We start from the raw sequence: 20,025 nt of genomic DNA on the forward strand, positions 1-20,025 counted from the left end.
TAGTGAGTTTCTAAATTACTACGCTTAACTCACCACAATCGTATCGAACAGGACAGCAAACGCCTTCATGGTATACCGGCCGACAGCCTTCCACGTGTAACGTACACTCTTGCATGATGCAAGCTGTTCGGTTTCTAATACAGTAACATAGTTCACAAGGCTTTTCTGGATTGGGAGGAACCTATTTATAAATGTGAATAACGACAAATATATTATAATCAGATTTTATGGATAAGACAGGACAACGAAACAATAACAGATTCCAAACTTACTTGCGCCCCATCCGGAAAGAATTCGTTTTCATCCATCATGCACCCGTAGTTGTCGTGCCATCCAATTTCGGTCGTTGTCGTTGGTGTTGGTGTGGTTGAACTGGTCAACAGGTGTACTGGCACTGTAACATCCGAACCAACTGGGAGCCTTATTGATGTACGAATTGATAATTTTATTTTTATATTTAATAACATACCTTCTGGGCAAGAAATGGTGGGACAACATTGATCCGGTGATTTCTGTACCGTACAGTCTTGTCCAATTGCTTTTGAAAATGGACACACTCTCAGGTAGCACATCAGCATTCTATTGTGGCATGTACAGTTCAAACATGGTTCGTTGGTCACTATTCGGTCACCTTCTTCGTAGTGTTGATAATTATAGTAACAGCCATTTGGGTCTAAACGTAAAAAAACATATCATAAAAACCTAATAAAATTGTTCACATCGTGTGTTTTAATACCTAGTGAAATATTATAAACTCTTATTCAATATTTAATTAAAACCATATGTATATATTTCTTGTGAAACGTAATCCAGTTCAAGATTTGATTATATATTAGTTATTACTACTTATATTTTTTTGGTATTTGTTATAAGTATAATAACTATAAATTCCTGAACTTTTTATATTGTATCCTATTATTTTTTGCTGTTTTTATATTGTTTTGTAAAACTGTGCAATAATTTGTACATTTTTTAATTTTTGAGTTTTAAGTTTAATTTATAACTTTATATCTCCGACCCAAGCATAGCTTTCAGGAGATAAATAATTCGAGTGTATAATCGTATTGTATATTTGTTAGTAATAAAACTATGAAAAAAAACTTACCAGTGCGTATCCAAATATTCCAAATCAATGTAAAATACAAAATAATCATTGAAAAAATATTTTCAGGGATTTAATTTACTGATATAATTGTATTTGAAGATTAAATATGCTTATCCTTTTATAAAATAAAATAATCTGTCTTTATAGTATTTTTATCCTAAGTAAATATTTGAAATACGCATCAACGTATAATCGTTGACACCGGTGTAGGTGTTTTGCATAACCGATCAGCCTTCTTCTGAATATACATCTTCTGTTATATATATGTTATCTGTCTATTATATATCACGACGTTAAGTTAAACGTTTATTATCTTTGGTGTGACATAATTATGTTTTTGCACTTATCAACCATAAAAGAACTGTGAAATAAATTTTTATTTCGCTATAGTGGCTTAAAATTTTAAACCGTCAATGAAAAAGAACACGTTTAATATTATTTGAATTCTTTTTCAACCTCGTGTTGTTGTTAGCTATTCGCCTCGGTGTAGAAAAAAAAATTAATCCACCGGCTTGTAATAGAATAATAATAGGTAATAAAAAGGTTCTTACCATTAAAATAGTCCGCCAAGTCTGTCCGTTTTGCTTCAATTTCATCGTAAGTCGTCGGAGCTGAAACATTTGAAAATCGTTTTCTTTATTAGATAGGTAAATATTTTTTTTGATTATGCGATGTTCATCATGTGATGTGTGGGAAAAAATACTATTAAACGAGAGTTATGCTTAATAATGTTGTTATAATAAAGTAGATATCTGTATAGGAAAAAAAAATAATTGCATTTATCGACGATTAAGTCTATACCTACTTCTCGAGTATGCAATAATAAAACTATAACACAACAGTGCATAATATATATTATATATACCTTTATGGAAAAACAATGAAGGCCATCAGCGATATAATATCAATAACAACAACAATAATAATCATTTATATCGTTAAATGCGATCTCGTGTTTGCACACATCACAACAATGGTCCCCCAAACAAGGCGTCTATAATAATAACAAATACCTAACCTAACGATTTTTGAGTTGTGAAATATAGACTTAACGTATGGTCGTAGGTATAATATCGTGGCAGTAAACCTCGTAAATTTTGATGATAGATATTACAATAATATGGAGATAGGTGGCTTGGCGTGGTGAGTTGGCTTTTACCAATCGCGGAATGCGACTAGGAGTAACGGTGTGTACTAGTTGCGGTCACCCATCAAAAAGGTTACATACTAGTTGCGGTCACTCAAATAATAATAACTAAGTATACTAAATAATATAATATAATATAGTTTATATAATAATTAAATATGATATTAAGTAACGGCTACAGCTATTAGCTCCGGGATGGGTAACTAACCACCCGCGTTCATAGTAATTAAAAACCTTGCCACACATACACATGTTTGCTACCTACTGTAACAAACATAACAATCGTAATAAAAACAACCTACCGTACCAAAACTTTACCCCTACAACAGCTAATGGCCTTAGTCGCCGGGATTTAAATTATGATGAATTAAAATTTCAAAATTATCTTTACAACTAGCTTATAAACTTAATTATTAATTTAACAAATAGTTAAATTAATTAAATATGCGTCAAATTTACGATGTAAATATCACAAATTATTATTATTTTTATTTTTTTTAAATTTTATGCCAGAATTTCAGAAAAAACATTATATTCTTTCAAACCATTGCCATAACAACAAATAACGATAAATAAAGCAAATTTATACTAATATAAGTACATATATTTTCAATTATTATAAATTGTACAATAATACCTGATAATAATAATAATAATAATACAATACCTAAATAATAATTACCTATCTTATATTATAATTTATAACAATTTTAAATAATAATGTTAAACGGAAAATATTTATTTTAAGTTTTTACATTATCTCTTTATTCAAATGTTTATACCACTTATAATATATAAGTACAAGTTAATGTATGTATAACGACGTTTAAAAATTAGCAAAACTTGGAACAATTTTATACTTATCTCCCTTCATCTCCACCCCAAAAAGGAAGTAGAAAATAATATCATATACTGTTCCGTGTATAGTAGAATACAATTGTATAGACTGTAGGCACCACTATATCATACCAAATCTTCCAAATCACACCTCTACGTAAGTACACATACCATTTCATATATACTATTATGGTTATATATGGTATACATAGGTATATATTGTATTCGACGAGTTCGTGAGTAGCGACAATAATCGTTATTGCTATGTATACATAAATGATTTATGGGAAACGGAATTCGATCGATCGAATCGATCTTGGAGGCACGAATGGTATACCGACGATAGGTCGTATAGCAGGTTTAATGTCACACAGTTCCCTTCCCTACATGATCCGTCGCCGAGCTTATGATATTCAGACCATCACGTGATCGACGGCTTATACGCGCATTAGAAGATCTCTCTAATAACTGTACATCTGCAGCGCCACGTTTATTTTTCAAGACGATCGTTCATGCGGCCAGCTGATGTGGGACAATCGGTTGGATTTTCAACGCAGAATACGCATATACGTGTAGGTAATATTCATCATAATGTAGTATCATATACATTCAACGCTGTCGGACGAGATTTAACGGCACCTTCACTCGCTCCGCCGCCGCGTTCGGGGTCGTCCCGCGATGTAAAACAAACGATCATCATCAGCAGGCATACTTGGAAGTTTATTGGCGGTAAATTTTATTTATTTTTTACAAACACGTATACTATTGTTATTATACACAACGTAATGGTGTGGAACCGGTTGTCTCGGAATAGAGACGAATGCCTAGTTATATAATAATATGATTATAATAACGATTTACTACGACAGAAACGGATAAATCAGAGAGAAATAGAGTGAGAGAGAGAGAGAGAGTGGAGAGAAACGCTGCAGGTCTATAATAATGTTATGTACTCGACGGGTTGTTGCATATGCGGTGGAATTTCGCATTTCCTGATAGGCACACACTGCACGCGATAACAGCCGCTGTACCACCTGTACCTAATCATACAGGTATAATGGTGCAGATGAGATACGACGACCGCGGTAATTGACGGTTCCGAGCACGATATGGCTGAGAGAATGCACAAATTCCTCGAGACGTCGATACGTGTGGTTTTTGTCGTCCCGGCCGAGACGTTTAAATATAAGCGTTAATGAACTTGGTTGGTACGTCAGTAATTATATTTTACACGAATGGACCGAAACAAACGGACGTTATTATACCGATTTATTGATAAGTAGGCACACATAGATCATTTTTAATTTAGATTCGCGGTATATTGTTACCAAGGAGCACATGAGGTGATTTTTATATTTTTTACGGTTACAGGCTCTACAAAATATTTGCCGACAACAATCGTGAAAATAAACGCCATGTTAATGTCGCTAATTTTACGTAGCCACGAACTTATCTAACTAATCAATAAAATCCTACGTAAGCTACGTAGGCCCTAGATGATAATAATTTTACCTTTGAATTTAAAGGTCATTCTATATTATCAAAAATAACAACACACCATTGAAACTAGTGAACGAAAATTTGCTATCCTATTCGTGTGTAAGCCTACAGAGACAACTCGTACAGTCGTACGGGTGCGACGTCATTTTAACAGTTATGTGTGCACAGTTATAAGACACTTTAAGTGCATCAATCTGCATGGTTATTATTTATTGAGTATACAATATTATTAGCTATTAGTACTGTGCCGTATATGCGTCAACATCCCGTTTTGACAATAATATTATTTGTATTGTTTTTCGCTTCATCTTCGTCATTTAGTGTTTCGTCGCGTGTTGTAACCTGCATTAGTGTCCACAACAACACTCTGGTCGGTCAACAACGCATTATTAAAATCATATTATGCCGCCGCCGCCGCCGCCGCTCAACAGGTAGGTACTCATGTAGTTACAATATCCTGTGCCACGGACAACTCACACGCGGTCCGTTATCCCACAACGACGACGATGCGCGATCTATGCGCATGTTTTTCGACGCCCATCGGCCCATCGTCGTCCGACACCGTCGCTGTCCGCCGGCGCGTTTACAATATTATTATTATTATAGCGAAATTTATTCTGGAAACGCGTTTGTAATGGTACCTATATTATTGTGTGCTATGATAACGGTCCATCACGGGCCACACTTCCGTCCGCGGCGGATTTTCTCACGACATTATAATATACGCACAAGCTATAACGCGTTTTTCGGTATTATCGTCCATCCATTTTTCCCTCCGAAACGTTATAATAATAATAATAATAATAATAATAATAATAATTCGGGTCATATACATTATTATTTTAACTCCGTCGCACGCACTCGTTATTACTAATTATATTAATGTAATCATTGTGGACGTCTGAACAGTTATTTTTATTATGTAGGTATAATATTAGACACGCGAAACGCCCCACGGAAACGAGATGACCGGTGTGATTTCGTAACATAATGAGAGTATTATAATAATAATATGCTTCATTGTTTATACTAACACTCTTCAACACCACCGCCATAGACACCAAACGGCAAACACAGATTTTAAATGATATCGTATACACTGCGGTTCTGCAAAATATTAATTAATTTTTTTTTTTCATAAAAATATCTACCACCTTTAACATGCTTGTGTTGGCACCTTGACGGTAAAGAGTTATATAATATATATGTAAAAAAGCTGAAAAAAATTAATACGATTAGAACGCATTAATAGTATGAAATTACAACAGTTAAATATAATTTATTATTATTAATTGTTCAAGTATTAAAAACAACCAAATCTGAATTTTTATTTTCATTCCTGTAGTTATACAATTCCTTTTTGTATAGAGCATTAGTTTTTTTTTTATTTACTGGCATTAAGTTGTAGTTTTTGGACCTAGATAGTCTATATACATTGTATATATTGTGCGTATACATCAATAAGACGTTATATTGTAAATTATTATATATAGACATCGGGTCGACATATGCAGCATGTGTACTGCGGTTTTCACGAAAAATGTATGCGTTCGGCTGTTTAGCATTCAGTTGCCGTTTTTGGCTGGTCGTGGTAATTATTTAACCTTATCCACCCTCTCACAGTTATATAATATTAAAAATGACTATACAATTGGTTGTAAAATTTATTGTGTTCGTATAGTAACATGCTGCAGCTATATTCGCAGGACTGTAAGCATCTAGTTTTTCCGGTCGTCTGTCCACGGTATAAAAAATCCTCGATTCCACTGTCGTTGGCCTGTGTAAGTTTAACATGCAAATTCGCGTATTTATTTTAACAGGATCGCACGAAAATGGCCACTAATATAGTAATATAGAGAGGTTTTGCTATTTTCGTTATATTTTTAAACTCGTTGCCATATTTTGCTGCGTCGTAGATTATTATTATCATTATTATTGTTATAACGTGTGAAACGTGCACGAACGTTGTGTGCCCACCGGTGTGGTGATGATCGAGAGTCGGCAGAGTGCACCGATTGCGCAACAATCGTGAACTGTGCGTGAAACGTCGTTTTACGGCCAAGTTCATGGATGTCCGATTATTGTGCCCCGCGGGTATTCGCTGCAACTATAATGGACGGTCGCATTGTGTGCAGTTGCATCGGCAACGTAATCGCCTGTCCTTCACACCATCCGATGTCTCGTAAAATATATTATTATTGTTCTGTATGTGAAAGACGCATTGCGGTTTTGCAGTCAAGTGTCTGATGCGTCGTGCCGCCTTTGCAGTATGTACGACGTAACATCATCGACGCATATAATATATACCTCAATAATGAATGGATAATATAATATAAAGACGTTTCATTTCGGCCGATTAAATGTTTAAGGCTCAACGCCTAAACAGTACTGCAGGGTTTAATTAATTCTGAAGCTATATATATTTTACATCGGCTCAGAATATTATTATAAATAAATAGCTCGAACACGATTGAGTAGTAAAGAGCATATAAGGCGGTGTACAGCTTGTACGGCTGGTAACTATCGGTATACTGGGATACATATTTTCATGGTGGATTTGTATTACTGCTGCACAATTATATATATAAGTTAAGTAAGTATACCACATAACTCGACTGTCTTTGTAGTCTACAATCTACTACTACTTTTTACTCATCCCCCAGAACGGCGAAGGCGAAACATTTTTTTTTTCACTTTATATACGAAAAGGGTTTATACTTTATACAATAATATTATAATATATTATTATCTAGTACTTATATTATCGTATACGACAACCGTGTGCGGAACAATGGGTGGCGGGCGCGTCGGTGGCAGCCTAGTCGGACCATAAAAGAAAATTATATGTCCATAGATAGAGAGATGCGGGAATTTTGCGCATCCTACCCCACCATGACACCCTCCAAATCACCTTAATCGCATCACTGTAAATTCTAAACTCTCATGACCTTTACTCTCCTCCACGACGACGGCGGTCGTTTTAATGTTATGCGTCCGTCTTTGCGGCGAACTTGTGGCGCACATTTCGCCGCCAAAGCGATTGAATGCTAAATCTCATTCGCCACAGCCGCAGCTGCTGCTACGGATAGTATTCGCCGTCGCCGCCGCCGTCGACATAACTATATTATATTTATTATACAAATGGTGAAGTTGTCGGCTCGCTGAATAATTCATCGCGGCACATGCACGGCCGGGGAAGCTAAGACGACAGAGAGATTTTGATTTGACGCAACGTCCGATGAGTTTGTTTTTCGAATAAACGACCGTGCGAACGGACACGACAATAAAATGCCTTTGGCTGCGGCAGGCGCGCGCTCTTCGATAAACGAGTCGTAAATATAATTTATATCCGTCGCGGGCTGACAACAGAGTACGAGCAAGTAGTCACCTATAACTTATATAGTCGACTAGACCTCTGCAGTGCGTACAGATATACACCGTTATGAGAGAATAAACAATTTGTGTACTTTTAATTTTTGGTAAGGTATAAATTACAAGTGGAAATTAAAAATATGTCTTCATTAAAAGTTATGAGCAAAATATGCTTACACCGCAGACTTTGAAATCTTTAAAGTATTATTTATATATTTTTTAAATAAAGTAAAACTATAATACCTAATACCTATACTAATAAACAAAAACATAAAATTTAAGTTATATTTTGTTGATAATACATATGTAGTTTGGACGTTTGGTTCCTATTTTTGTATTTATATTATTGTCAGGTTTTTTCCACCTCAGTTTAACTACAAGTTACAACAATCAAATGCGATGTATTATCTATATAGTCTATATCAATCTAATATTTTGTACTGAGTATGAAATAAATAGTATTAAAAATCCTATAAAAAGTCAAATTTTCAAATTAATATTTATTTAAAACAAAAAATCTATGGATTATATTAATTGCCCGACTTTTTAAAACCAACGCAATATATTAATAGATTATTGAAATATGAAAAATAGGAGTATTATTATATGATTGTAACATGTAAGACTGTACTTGAAGAAAAATGTTAATGGTAATAAAAAAAGGTTTTGTGTATTATGCAAATACATTTTACTAGCTAAATACTGATATTCAAGTATACCTAATAAAAGATATAAGCCATCATATAGTTTGACTAAACTTTGGACAAACGCTTAGTATTTTTGGTATATTTTATGCTCACATGCTGCAGAGATAACAATAGATTTTTAGATGGTTTTCCGTGATTTTTGTGTGTGAGTGGGTATACGAACAGATGTGACAAACAAACACTAGGTACTATACTAAATCCTGAAGAAAAAAGCTTTTAATGGTTTACTATCCTTTGTAGTTTCAGTAAGAATAAGTGTTCCGAGAAAAGCACACAACAAAAAGCAACGCTAATCCCTTAAATGCGACTGTGATGTCTATTGAAATGTAAAAAAAAAAACCGAAGAAATCGCATGGTTCGTTACGATGAGCTGTATCGTATTATAGGTATATATAATATATGTATTATTTTTTATATTTAAGGGGAAAAGATTAATATCAGTAAACAGCACATTTTTTAGATACAAAATACAGGAGCTGTACATAATACGTATATTATATAAATAAATCACACAAGGTGTGAAGGTGTGGGTACTCACCAGATTTTGTTAGTGCCACGCAGACGACCAATATGAGAGCCGTGGTCACCCCGCAGCGGTGTTGGAAGCTCGTGGGAGCTGCACTCCCCAGAGCCATATCTAGTTGCATCGGCCTGGAAAAAAAATGTAAAATTTATTATAAAAAAAAAACATTTTCAAATAAAAAACGACATCGTGCATAACATTAAATTATGCATACAAGCTCGCTATGACGACGACGAATACGACGATGATGATAATAACGATGTGCACGTCCCCCGGGGTGGATATGCGGTATGCGCACGCGCGTAGAAATTTCTTGAGTTTTATTGTAATGTATCGTATGATATTATGTAGATTTTTCAACGATTTTCGTGGTCGTGATTTATAAAATATAATGATTAATGATATACCTCTTACCAAGTTAGACGCGGTGCGCTTTTCTATCGGCGCGGGTTACCGGCTATACCGTTACCTTACCATTATTATTATTATTATATGTTGTTGAGACTGCTGCAGTATCGGACTGCCATGACTGTATGAAACTCTGTTCTGCAGCAGGTGTGTGTGTGTGTGTGTGTGTAAACTGTAAGCCCGGTCGCAAGTATGGCGAGCAGGTAAGCAGAGGTAAGTACCTTCATCTATGTATAGGTATTGAATTACGTGTACTATACGTCTCGCGGACACACCGGACTAACCAGTCACTACGAGTTTAACGGCCGTTTATATCTATTTTTATATCATAATATATTAATACATAATATACGATGGTTGCGACGATAATGATGTACATCATAGTGAAGTACGCGGTTATTGGGACCAGCGTCTCATTATTATTATTATGAATTATAATATTATGTCATACTCGTATTACGTTTGATCGGAGTGAACCGATAATAAAAATATACGCCACGTATTTCCTCGTCTATTCCAACATTTTCAACAATTTTAAAAGCACAATTTTCCCAAAAATAGTTCAGTTCATCAATAATAATTAATAACCATAATATTATAACTAGGTACTGTAGTCTGTGTTACTGCTCGGTGTATTTACGACATTTTTAAAAATATCCTACGGCATTCCTACATCTGTTATTTTGATTAATTTCAACCGGTCTGTTTATACATCGCCTGGACAGTTAACGCACGAGCATAATACAAGTATCTAAGCCAAAGCGTTTGCACGTGTGGTTATTGTAATCAAGTGCGCTTTCGAGATTGTTGAAAATTACCATCGACAATGTAGCAGTTTGTCTTGAATTTTTTTTTTAAATTTTGATTCTCAAGGCTAAAATATAAATTGTTTTAAAGTATGTTCAGCAAAATTATTATGTAGGTTAATTGGTACGTTATATTTCAGACGTCGGAACGCAGCACACATAATATCATAATCGGCGGACGTAATAAATAATATTTTGAATTCACGAAAAGACCTGCGGTAGGGCTGTCTAGACTCTCAATCGGCCGCAGTTGGGCACGCGGTATAATAATATAAATATAATGATGACGATTCAATCGGCAACGGTCTATTTCAATAATAAAAATCATAATAATATTATGCGATACGATATTATTCTCGTTCAAACCTGGTAGGTAACCGCGATGGTGAACCGTGAATACATCGACGTCCGGAGGCAAAACATAAAAAAAAAAACAATAATATGTAATAATGGTAAGTACCGCGCACGATCTTAATATTATTTATATCGTTATGTATACCTATTACCTATACAATATATATTTTAAGAACGTATACATTCGCATATTATTCATTATGTTATATAGTACGTAACTACGTAGTACAGCGTCCGTTTATTATAATAATAATTTTTTTTCTACTTTTAATGATTCGAGACAACCCGAGGTCCTTAAACTCTCGCCATCACATGTGTTGTTTATAATTGTTGCATATTATATTATACATAGATAAATACGGAGGCGATGACGACACTTTATAGTCTATAATAACGAAAAATAATAACAACATTGTATTGACGGAAGAAGTAAAAAATTGGATATTCGTGTGTGCGTATTTTCAATTTAAACTTAATTGCGCGTGTCCTCGGTTCGTGCAGCGTTTTTCGCGAGAGTTTATAGGCATTACATACATGTATTATGTTTATATACATGTTATGAATAGGTGCACGACTGCACGAGATGAACAATATTACTACATTATTATATACGTCATATTATTATAGTAAACCGTGAGGACGTATAATGCGTTTGCTACAATATTTGTCTTATACCGGAACCGAAGTGGAACCTCCGCCGTAGTATATTTTATGTTATTATGACGCACTGTTTGCAATCCGACTTAAATTAAATTTACATGTGTGAAATACTATAATAATATGCGTATAAGGTCTGATAAGGTATAATTATACGTAAAAGATAATTTTGTATTATCGAACAAGACGATATAATATACTGTTTTTTTTTTTATTCATAAGTCCCTCGCTTGCAGTATTATAATAAATACATGTGCGATGTGCGTACTGTACGGCTATATGAACCCAAACATTTTACGACCAATTTTTCTCAAAACCATTTTATTCTATGGTTGTGATTTATTATTATTACCCGCCGTGCCAATTAAAGTCAACATCGATTATATCTTTTTTTACGGATACATAAAACTACCTACAGTTTTAAATTGTTATTTGTTAATCCAAATTTTAGCAATATTGATATTTGATATGAGTGGATATGACTAAAGGCGTTTTCGGAAGCTTCTTCTAGGATCATTTAAGATTTTCTGTCATCGGCGTAACTTATAAGCCATACGGAAAACGATATAGGTGGTAGATATACAATACTATATATAGCAGTCAGTCTCAGCTTATTATGTAAATAATTCTTCACGTAGGCGTATGATGTATATTACAACGCCGTTTAGGGCGTTTTCCTATAATTTCATGGTTATCCCCAAAACGTATCCCCATCATCCCGATACATAATGTCTAGAATGGATGCTGCAATGCCCACTAGGCACAAAATACCGATAGTTATTGACATGAGATCGTAGATGTTCCAGTACTATAAATAGAAACATATTTTTATAATATTATCAACTTTTATTAGGTTAGATGTGCCGTAATAAATAGCTTTTTTATATGTATTATCTATAAATGCGTGGACGTAAAGATGGGCACGCGTGTGTGGGCACCAAATAATATATATATATTATAATATATAATATATAATATATGTTATCGTATAACAAAATAATATGTAAAAAAAACCACCTGTTTAGTCGCCGCCGTCGTAATATATATCGAGAACACTTGTTTTCGGCGCTCAACCCACTCGTCGTTGGCGGTTTTTTTATTTTATGATATATATATATATATTTATATTCTACGTCTGAGTTACGACGACCATCCGTTTACGGGAGGACAATTGATTCTGCTTTCGTTTTTCTATCCGCCGGTACACCATTTACATATATATAACACACACTTCGTTCAATAGGCGCCGTCCGTAGGCCGAGGTCGTCGTCTCGGCGGCAGGCGACCGTCCGAATAACATATTATAATTATAATTCCTGTTCATGAAAAACAAAAACTAAATTTGTTTTAACGCGTCCCTTTTTGATCGCTGCTAAACAACCAAATAAGTAGTCACTGTCATCCAAAGTCACGATCGTAAAAGATGAGGAGATCGTAAGAAGAGATCAAAAGGTTTTTAAAAAACGGATAATCACCCCTCAATACGACGGTCAACTTTTTTGTAAAATCACTAATAGACTTTGTTATTGTCCAAAAAGGTTCGAGTAGAGTGAGGGAACAATTGCTATGCGTCGCCGTATATGTACACACTGCATCAGTCTCGTAACTCACGAAAACATGGTAATTTAATATTATGAAATTATAATGATATTTTTTGCCTTTGGCGGTTATTCGACAAATTTTCGATCGGAAGAAAACGGACGTCGTGTGGGCTTTAATTTTTTTTTCCTCTCGACATATTCATCCCGTTATTCCAACGGTTCATGTATCGGTGGTCTCGTGCTCAAGCCATCTCTCGGTGACGACGATAAAATACGTTTTGATTCATGAACCATGATGTGTAGGTATCATATACGGCGAGTACCGGGTAATGGGTACGTATACAGGTTTACGGTATATACGTCTTATAGTTCTGCAGATGTCTGCATCACGCCGTTGTCGGCGGTTGGGTTTTTATATTTATTTATCTTTATATTGTTTTCGAGGACCGTAAGAGTAGTGTGTCGACGTAAATATCAAATAATGGAATTATATATTGCGCGCTTAAAGGTCAGGCAAATTAATATATTGTGTTTTCACGTACTACACGTTCCATAAATAATGATACCTAATACATGACCAATATTATTAGGTCCACGACTCACGAGAGTATATTGCACATAATAATAATATGATCATCGTGTATTGTTTTATGCGACGTGAGACATTATCGGAACGAACAGAGTGCTAATGACGGAGAGAGATTGTGAAACTCCTCCTACGTGTGCGGTGTTATATATTGTGTGTAGTCAATATTAGTGTACCTATATTGCATACAATAATGTAAATAATGCATTATTGTAATATGTGGCTAATAGCACGCGCACCGAATTTAATTTCCATATTTCCATAATGCATTATAATAAATTTATAATATAACATTTCAAACAATATATTATTATATAGATCGTACGATTTTCGTATAATATTTAGTATTTTAAATTATAATGCATATTATACGAATCATTGTGCTGTCGTCGTAAATTCGTCTAGCGCTAAAATAAAAAAAAATAACGAAAATAAGTTAACGATTTTTATTTTGGTCTAAACGCTTATTATTATTATGTTATGATATTTTTGTCGTAGTAAAACGAGCATTCTACTCAATAGTTTAATATTACACACATATTCCACATATTATATTATTATTAAGTACCAGCTATCTATATATAGGGAAACGTGCACCAAAAACGCTGAAAAACCATATTGTGATGATCGTAGGTATGAGACGATAATAAATGGTAAAATTTAATAATATGTGTGTGTGAGTACTTGTGAAGCACAGTATTCACATGTCATGTATTATTTACAGAGTACTATACCTTATAGTATGTTCTGTCTATAGGTGTTGTGCGTTTGTTGAAAATGTAAATTAAACGCCGCCATAATAATATTATCATATTATGTTTTTTTGCGGATAACCGTACAAAAAATATCAGATCTCTAAATGAGTGACTGAAATGACATATAATACCAACCAGTTGCAAACTAACATTTTATTGTAAATAAATCAATTCAATTTACTTGACAACAACTCGAATGGGCTTTATCTCGTAGTTTTCACACGAATAAATAATTATATAATGTACGCGGACTATGGACTACACGTTTACGCACAAAATATTATTTTTATAAATTTATAATGCATTAACAAAAAAACTTAAAATCCCACGAAAAATAGATTATAATATTTATTTTATTTTATTATTCTGAACTAGTTGGTAATAAATTTCTTATCGGCACGCCTCGAAGTCGCGCCACTACGTCATTAAGCCATCGACAACCGCGATGGCCCATGGCACGGCCGCAAGGGGTGATGTACATTATACTATGCTGTTGTTGTACTATATTTAGAATATCTAAATATTTACCTGTATAATTTACTTTTGTTACGTACCTATCTGGAGTATAGATGGGTTATGAAATGTCCACAGGAAAATAACAATCGTTAATCGATTTCGGTAATATTACATGTCGATATTTTAAAATATTGAATAAATTATTGATTTTATGGAATTAGTTTGTTGTTATATTATATTATTATATTATTATTAATTTGCGACGAAGCGACATCCTTTTTTCGGTGTGGAGCCATCATACTTAAAATTTCTTAGTACATCAAATATTGCCTATCATAAAGAGTTTGTTGTCACAGAATACAAACTATATTATATAGTTCAAACTTGAATGTTTTATGCTGATGTGAACTATACTTAAATGAACTTTCAAGGTCTATAGAAGAAATTACCTATTATATTATAGCCGAAATGTCGAGGAAACGAAAAAAACCTTAATCAAAATTCGCTGACGACAATTATTATATTTTATACTCCGGTGAGCTCAGACAGTTAGAGAGCCGCGTCATGGCAATTTTCGCAAGTAAACACTGCGAATCATGATGAATATAATATATTAATATGAGTTTAGGTTTATAATACATCGGATATTCGAGACTACTCATGGGGCATCGTATACTCGGCCGCGTACGAAAGTAATATATCGAATAAAAAGCGATAAAAATAATTTACACGACTAACATAAAATACATATTATTACCTTTATTATTATATACTATTCTAGTAGTGTACGACTGCGTGTGGAGGGGGAGAGAATTCCTCGGGGTGGATCGAGAAGAAAAAAAAAACCACACTACGGTATCGAGTTTCCTTATATGAGGATGTGCAGATATCTTCCGTTGTGCTGCCGCCGCACAAGTGCAGTGACCCAATCCGCACGGTATATTAAAACATATATAATAATATTCTTTACTTTAAAGTTTAAACCTTTATATATATATATATAAGTGTATGTGTATATAGAAACAGTGGTCTGCCGCGTGTACGTTTAAAAGCGGTATTGTTGTATATTTTTTTTTCCCATGGACACGAGCACCAATCGTCAGCATTCGTTCCGCATTGCTTAACTCTTATTTTTTTCTCCATTTTCATTTTTCATTTTCATTTTTTTTTTTTTTTATGTTTGTTTTTGCACGAGATCATATTATTACTATTATTATTACACGCGAGAGTTCAAATAGTGTCGAGACCGACAAACCGAACCGATTTTTAATGATATTCCTGCGCAAGTCAACGGCCATACACCTATATTTACTGTAATATAGGTATACGCACACGCGCGTATCGACTGATGGTATACAATGTTATAATATACAATCGTTAGAAGTTCTAGTACAAGAGTTAAAAAATGACAAAAATAATTTTCTTCTTAATAGCTACAGAATAATTATCTAGAGGTTAATAATTCTTATTTCCTTTTTCGAAATGTATTTTTTCCACACGCGTTAGAAATAAATAGTATTAAATAACAATAATTAAAGTAAAGTACGTAAGCGGTACCTATTTAAAAAAAATATATTTTAAAATTATTGATAAAATAGACGAAATAATGATAGTATAATATTCTATATTGATTGTTTTAAAATTCCTAGGAGTTTTTTTTAGACATTTAGAAAGCAGTTTATGCAATATACTATAAAAATGTTCATTATTGAACCATTTGAAAATATTATTATTAGGTACTTAAATACTGTATGTAACTGTAACCAATAAAATACATTACATTTTTTATACGAATAACATGCATTATTTATTTATGAAAATAATTTTGTTTTTGTACCTATGTCCTATAGCAATAACTTTAATATAAGTAAGCATATTACTTTTTTAAAACAAAAACGTGGTTCCACTGCCAGTAAAAAGAATATTAATTTGCACATTACATTCATTGTACACACATTTTTCCCAAATACCAAATATTGAGAGAAAAATCGCGAATTTCCAGAAAAAAACAAATGGATAATATGTATAACATAAATGTTTCATGAATTATCTACGGCCTATCTTGTCTAGTACAATACAAGCACGCATAATATACGTATTTTCTATCAAAATTAAAATTATTTAAGAGTTGAAATGAAAAATTTAACCTCTTAAATGTTGGGAATGTACACGCTAATTAGGACCTTTGGCCAACACACGTGGAACTTGGATTTGTAAATTAATTAAGACAAGTAATATTATAAATTATAATACATAATATTACATAATGTTATATTTTCGTCGCGTTGTGAAGTTAATAATATATTATATAGTACGTTATTCGTTAAACACACCGGACACCGGACACACACACATCATCATCATGTATAGTAATATATTAAATTATCCTGCAGATAAATATCCACTATATAAGTAGTGGTTCATAAACTTCACTAAACAGTTCCACATTAATAGGTAATGTTTATTCATTATTAAAAATATTAGACTTGGTAAAAACAATAATAATATAAAAATAATCAATACAAATAAAACATATTTTACTACTAATTAAAATAGCGCAGTTAAAAAACATCAGTCTTAGGTATTATATATAGAATAATGTTATAATAGTAATTTTAGATAAACATTTGCTGTCTGAGATACGACATTTAAAAAAAATTATTTATTACTCATTATTTATAACATTGCTTAGGCTTTTATTTTTTAGCCAATATTTGTAGGTACTCAAAATTTGATATTTTTTTTTCACTCAGCTTTTTTATTTGGGTGTCAATGAAAATTATTTTAATATAATTAATGGGAGGCTACTAGTACTAGACTCTTTTCAGTTATGATAACATTTAGGGTACGTCGGGAGGCAACTCGTATATAGTCGGGAGGCAATTCGTATAAAAATGGGCCTTTTTGACATCGGGAGGCAACTAGTGTGTGCCCATTATAATATATCGGATAACTTTTATACTTTATCATACAACAATTCCACCGCGTATGTGTGTGTGGACATGATAATTTCGGGATAAGACCGAGTAAAATCGAATATATTATATAATAACGCGATTCATCATATTTTACTTAAAGTTCGATGGTGGTCGCGGGTTTGGGTTGCATAACTGATCAGTATATGCGTAAAAAACAAACACGTGTATCCATTCGTATATTATGATTTATATTATTTTATAAAAGTATACATACGCGCGGGCCGGTACGTGCCAGAGAGCGCGTGCAGAAGCGATGAAGACCGCGAAGAAGAAAACGAAATTCAGTGGTCGCGCGTGCGACTGATGCTGCTGTCAACGTCCTTGGACGATCCAGAGGGAAATGCAAAGAAACGAACAGTGTTACTACGTACTATATATTATGTTATATTATATATTTCTCTTGGGATTTTTTATATTCTTTCTTCGTCGTTTTCATTATAATCATCATCATCTAAACTAAAGCTTCGTCGTAAAACGACTACATGTCATCATGCATGTTATCTGTGTATATATATATATATTATCGCGTGCCTATGATTGATTTATAATAATATATAGGTATGTGACCCGCGGTGAACACACGCATAAAACCAACAGAGGATGTAAACAATAACGTTATAATAATATAGCAAAAGGAGTTGGACAAATCATATATTCGCGAATCGTTCCGATAAACGAAGGTCTAGCTACCTATGTATTATAATTTATAATATACAGTATACGAACAATACTCTAATAATTAGAGAATAATTAGAGTCTAATTAACCATCTTGTCGGTTATGTTGCGAAAGAGCGTCTCAGTTAATTGTACATTATTTCAACGTGTATACCTTTTCTTAGTTCTTATATGAAATATAAATATTATATTATAATAATTCCATAATCATATAATTTATAGAGTAGCGATAATAATTCGTAAATCGTTTTAACGGAGAAAAATATCTCAAACTTCCAGCATTTCAGGAATCGGACGGGAAGTGTGATTATACGTATTATTATTGTATAGACAATATGTATATCACCACGGATGTAACGACTTCTCCTCTTCCTTACAGAGATAAAAATAAAAATTAATTGTTCACTCCCCCGACGCGGAATCCAAGGACTCGAGCTTATGTTATTTGTATTGAGATATATATTATGTAGTACCTATACTTAAACGTACATTTGTCGATTGCGAAAGATTCAAGTACAAAACTATAAAATGTTTAATTCGCTTTACTTGGTGGATATATATATGTATACATATGGGTACTATACGCACGGATCCTCGTGTGTGTCTGTATATATATATATATACACATACGCACACACACACATACATACATACATACATACATACATACATACATACATACATACATACGGGGATTCGCGAGGGTCGACGAAATGAAAAAAAAAATACCGAGTTGGTACGTATAAAAAATACACACAATATTATTTTTTCATTACTGACTGCGTACATATATGTATAATAATAATAATAATAATATATATATATATATATATATATATATATATATATATATATATATATAATAAACGTTTTTATTATTATGCGAACGATTCTCGCCGCCGAGACAATTGACGTCCGCAGTCCCGAAGTTATTTGTTATCGCGACGATATCGTCGGCATCGCGTGTGCACCTCCTATAGTATATATTATATCATAGTATCATACACACAATTATTTATGTACACGAGTGATGGAATAATATGTAAAGGTAATATATATCATGGGTATAAGTAGGTCCGACAATCCGTCACTATATCGGTCACGTTACAGTGATTTGTGGGTATCGCTTCGACGTGACGCACGCGTCGTCTATATCTGTCATTGTATTAAACATAAAATATATTATACACGGACTGAGTGGTACAATACTGAAGCGATATTGTGCTCATAATAATTGTGGAGACGACGAAAAAAAAACGCTTCATTGTTTTTTCGACGATGCACCGGCGGGCGGCAAAACGAAGAGAGAGGAAAAAAATCTGATCGCGTACGACAACCACCGGAGATTTGAACGACGGTCGTCGGAGTAATAAAATTATTATACATCTGCAGATTTGTAACAGCACTATAATAGTGGCTAATATACGATTTAAAAATCCGTATCGCCAACAATTCGCTAAACGTATTTTATTATACAGCAGAGGCAGACTGCAGCTCGGTATACTATATTATGATGGTGATTCCGTGTATGATGGGAATTTGGAATTTTTATTTTTTATTTTTTTTTGACCCTATACAAAAAATTCTCGCGAGTGACGAAAAACCTGTCCTCCTCGA

At 33.5% G+C, this 20,025-nt stretch overlaps 1 protein-coding gene across 2 annotated transcripts in view; it reads right to left on the reverse strand.

Annotated features, from left to right (window-relative positions):
• tnc (tenectin) overlaps nucleotides 1-20,025 on the reverse strand; it is a 74,365-nt gene that overhangs the window by 13,422 nt on the left and 40,918 nt on the right. The window contains exons 3-7 of one of the 2 annotated variants that reach the window (XM_089225160.1): nucleotides 9,207-9,319; nucleotides 1,657-1,716; nucleotides 470-673; nucleotides 273-394; nucleotides 34-181 (exon numbers count right to left, since the gene is read on the reverse strand). In XM_089225160.1, coding sequence (XP_089081286.1) covers nucleotides 34-181; nucleotides 273-394; nucleotides 470-673; nucleotides 1,657-1,716; nucleotides 9,207-9,315 — 643 coding nt within the window. In that variant the 5' untranslated portion in view covers nucleotides 9,316-9,319. Of the gene's footprint in view, nucleotides 1-33; nucleotides 182-272; nucleotides 413-469; nucleotides 674-1,656; nucleotides 1,717-9,206; nucleotides 9,320-20,025 lie in introns of both variants that reach the window. The other variant, XM_089225159.1, reaches the window with a different exon arrangement.

This window comes from Diuraphis noxia, unplaced genomic scaffold (genome assembly GCF_037042655.1).
Source record: "Diuraphis noxia isolate RWA-SAM2 unplaced genomic scaffold, SU_Dnox_SAM2 contig0004, whole genome shotgun sequence".
Classification (NCBI taxonomy): Eukaryota; Metazoa; Arthropoda; class Insecta; order Hemiptera; family Aphididae; genus Diuraphis; species Diuraphis noxia.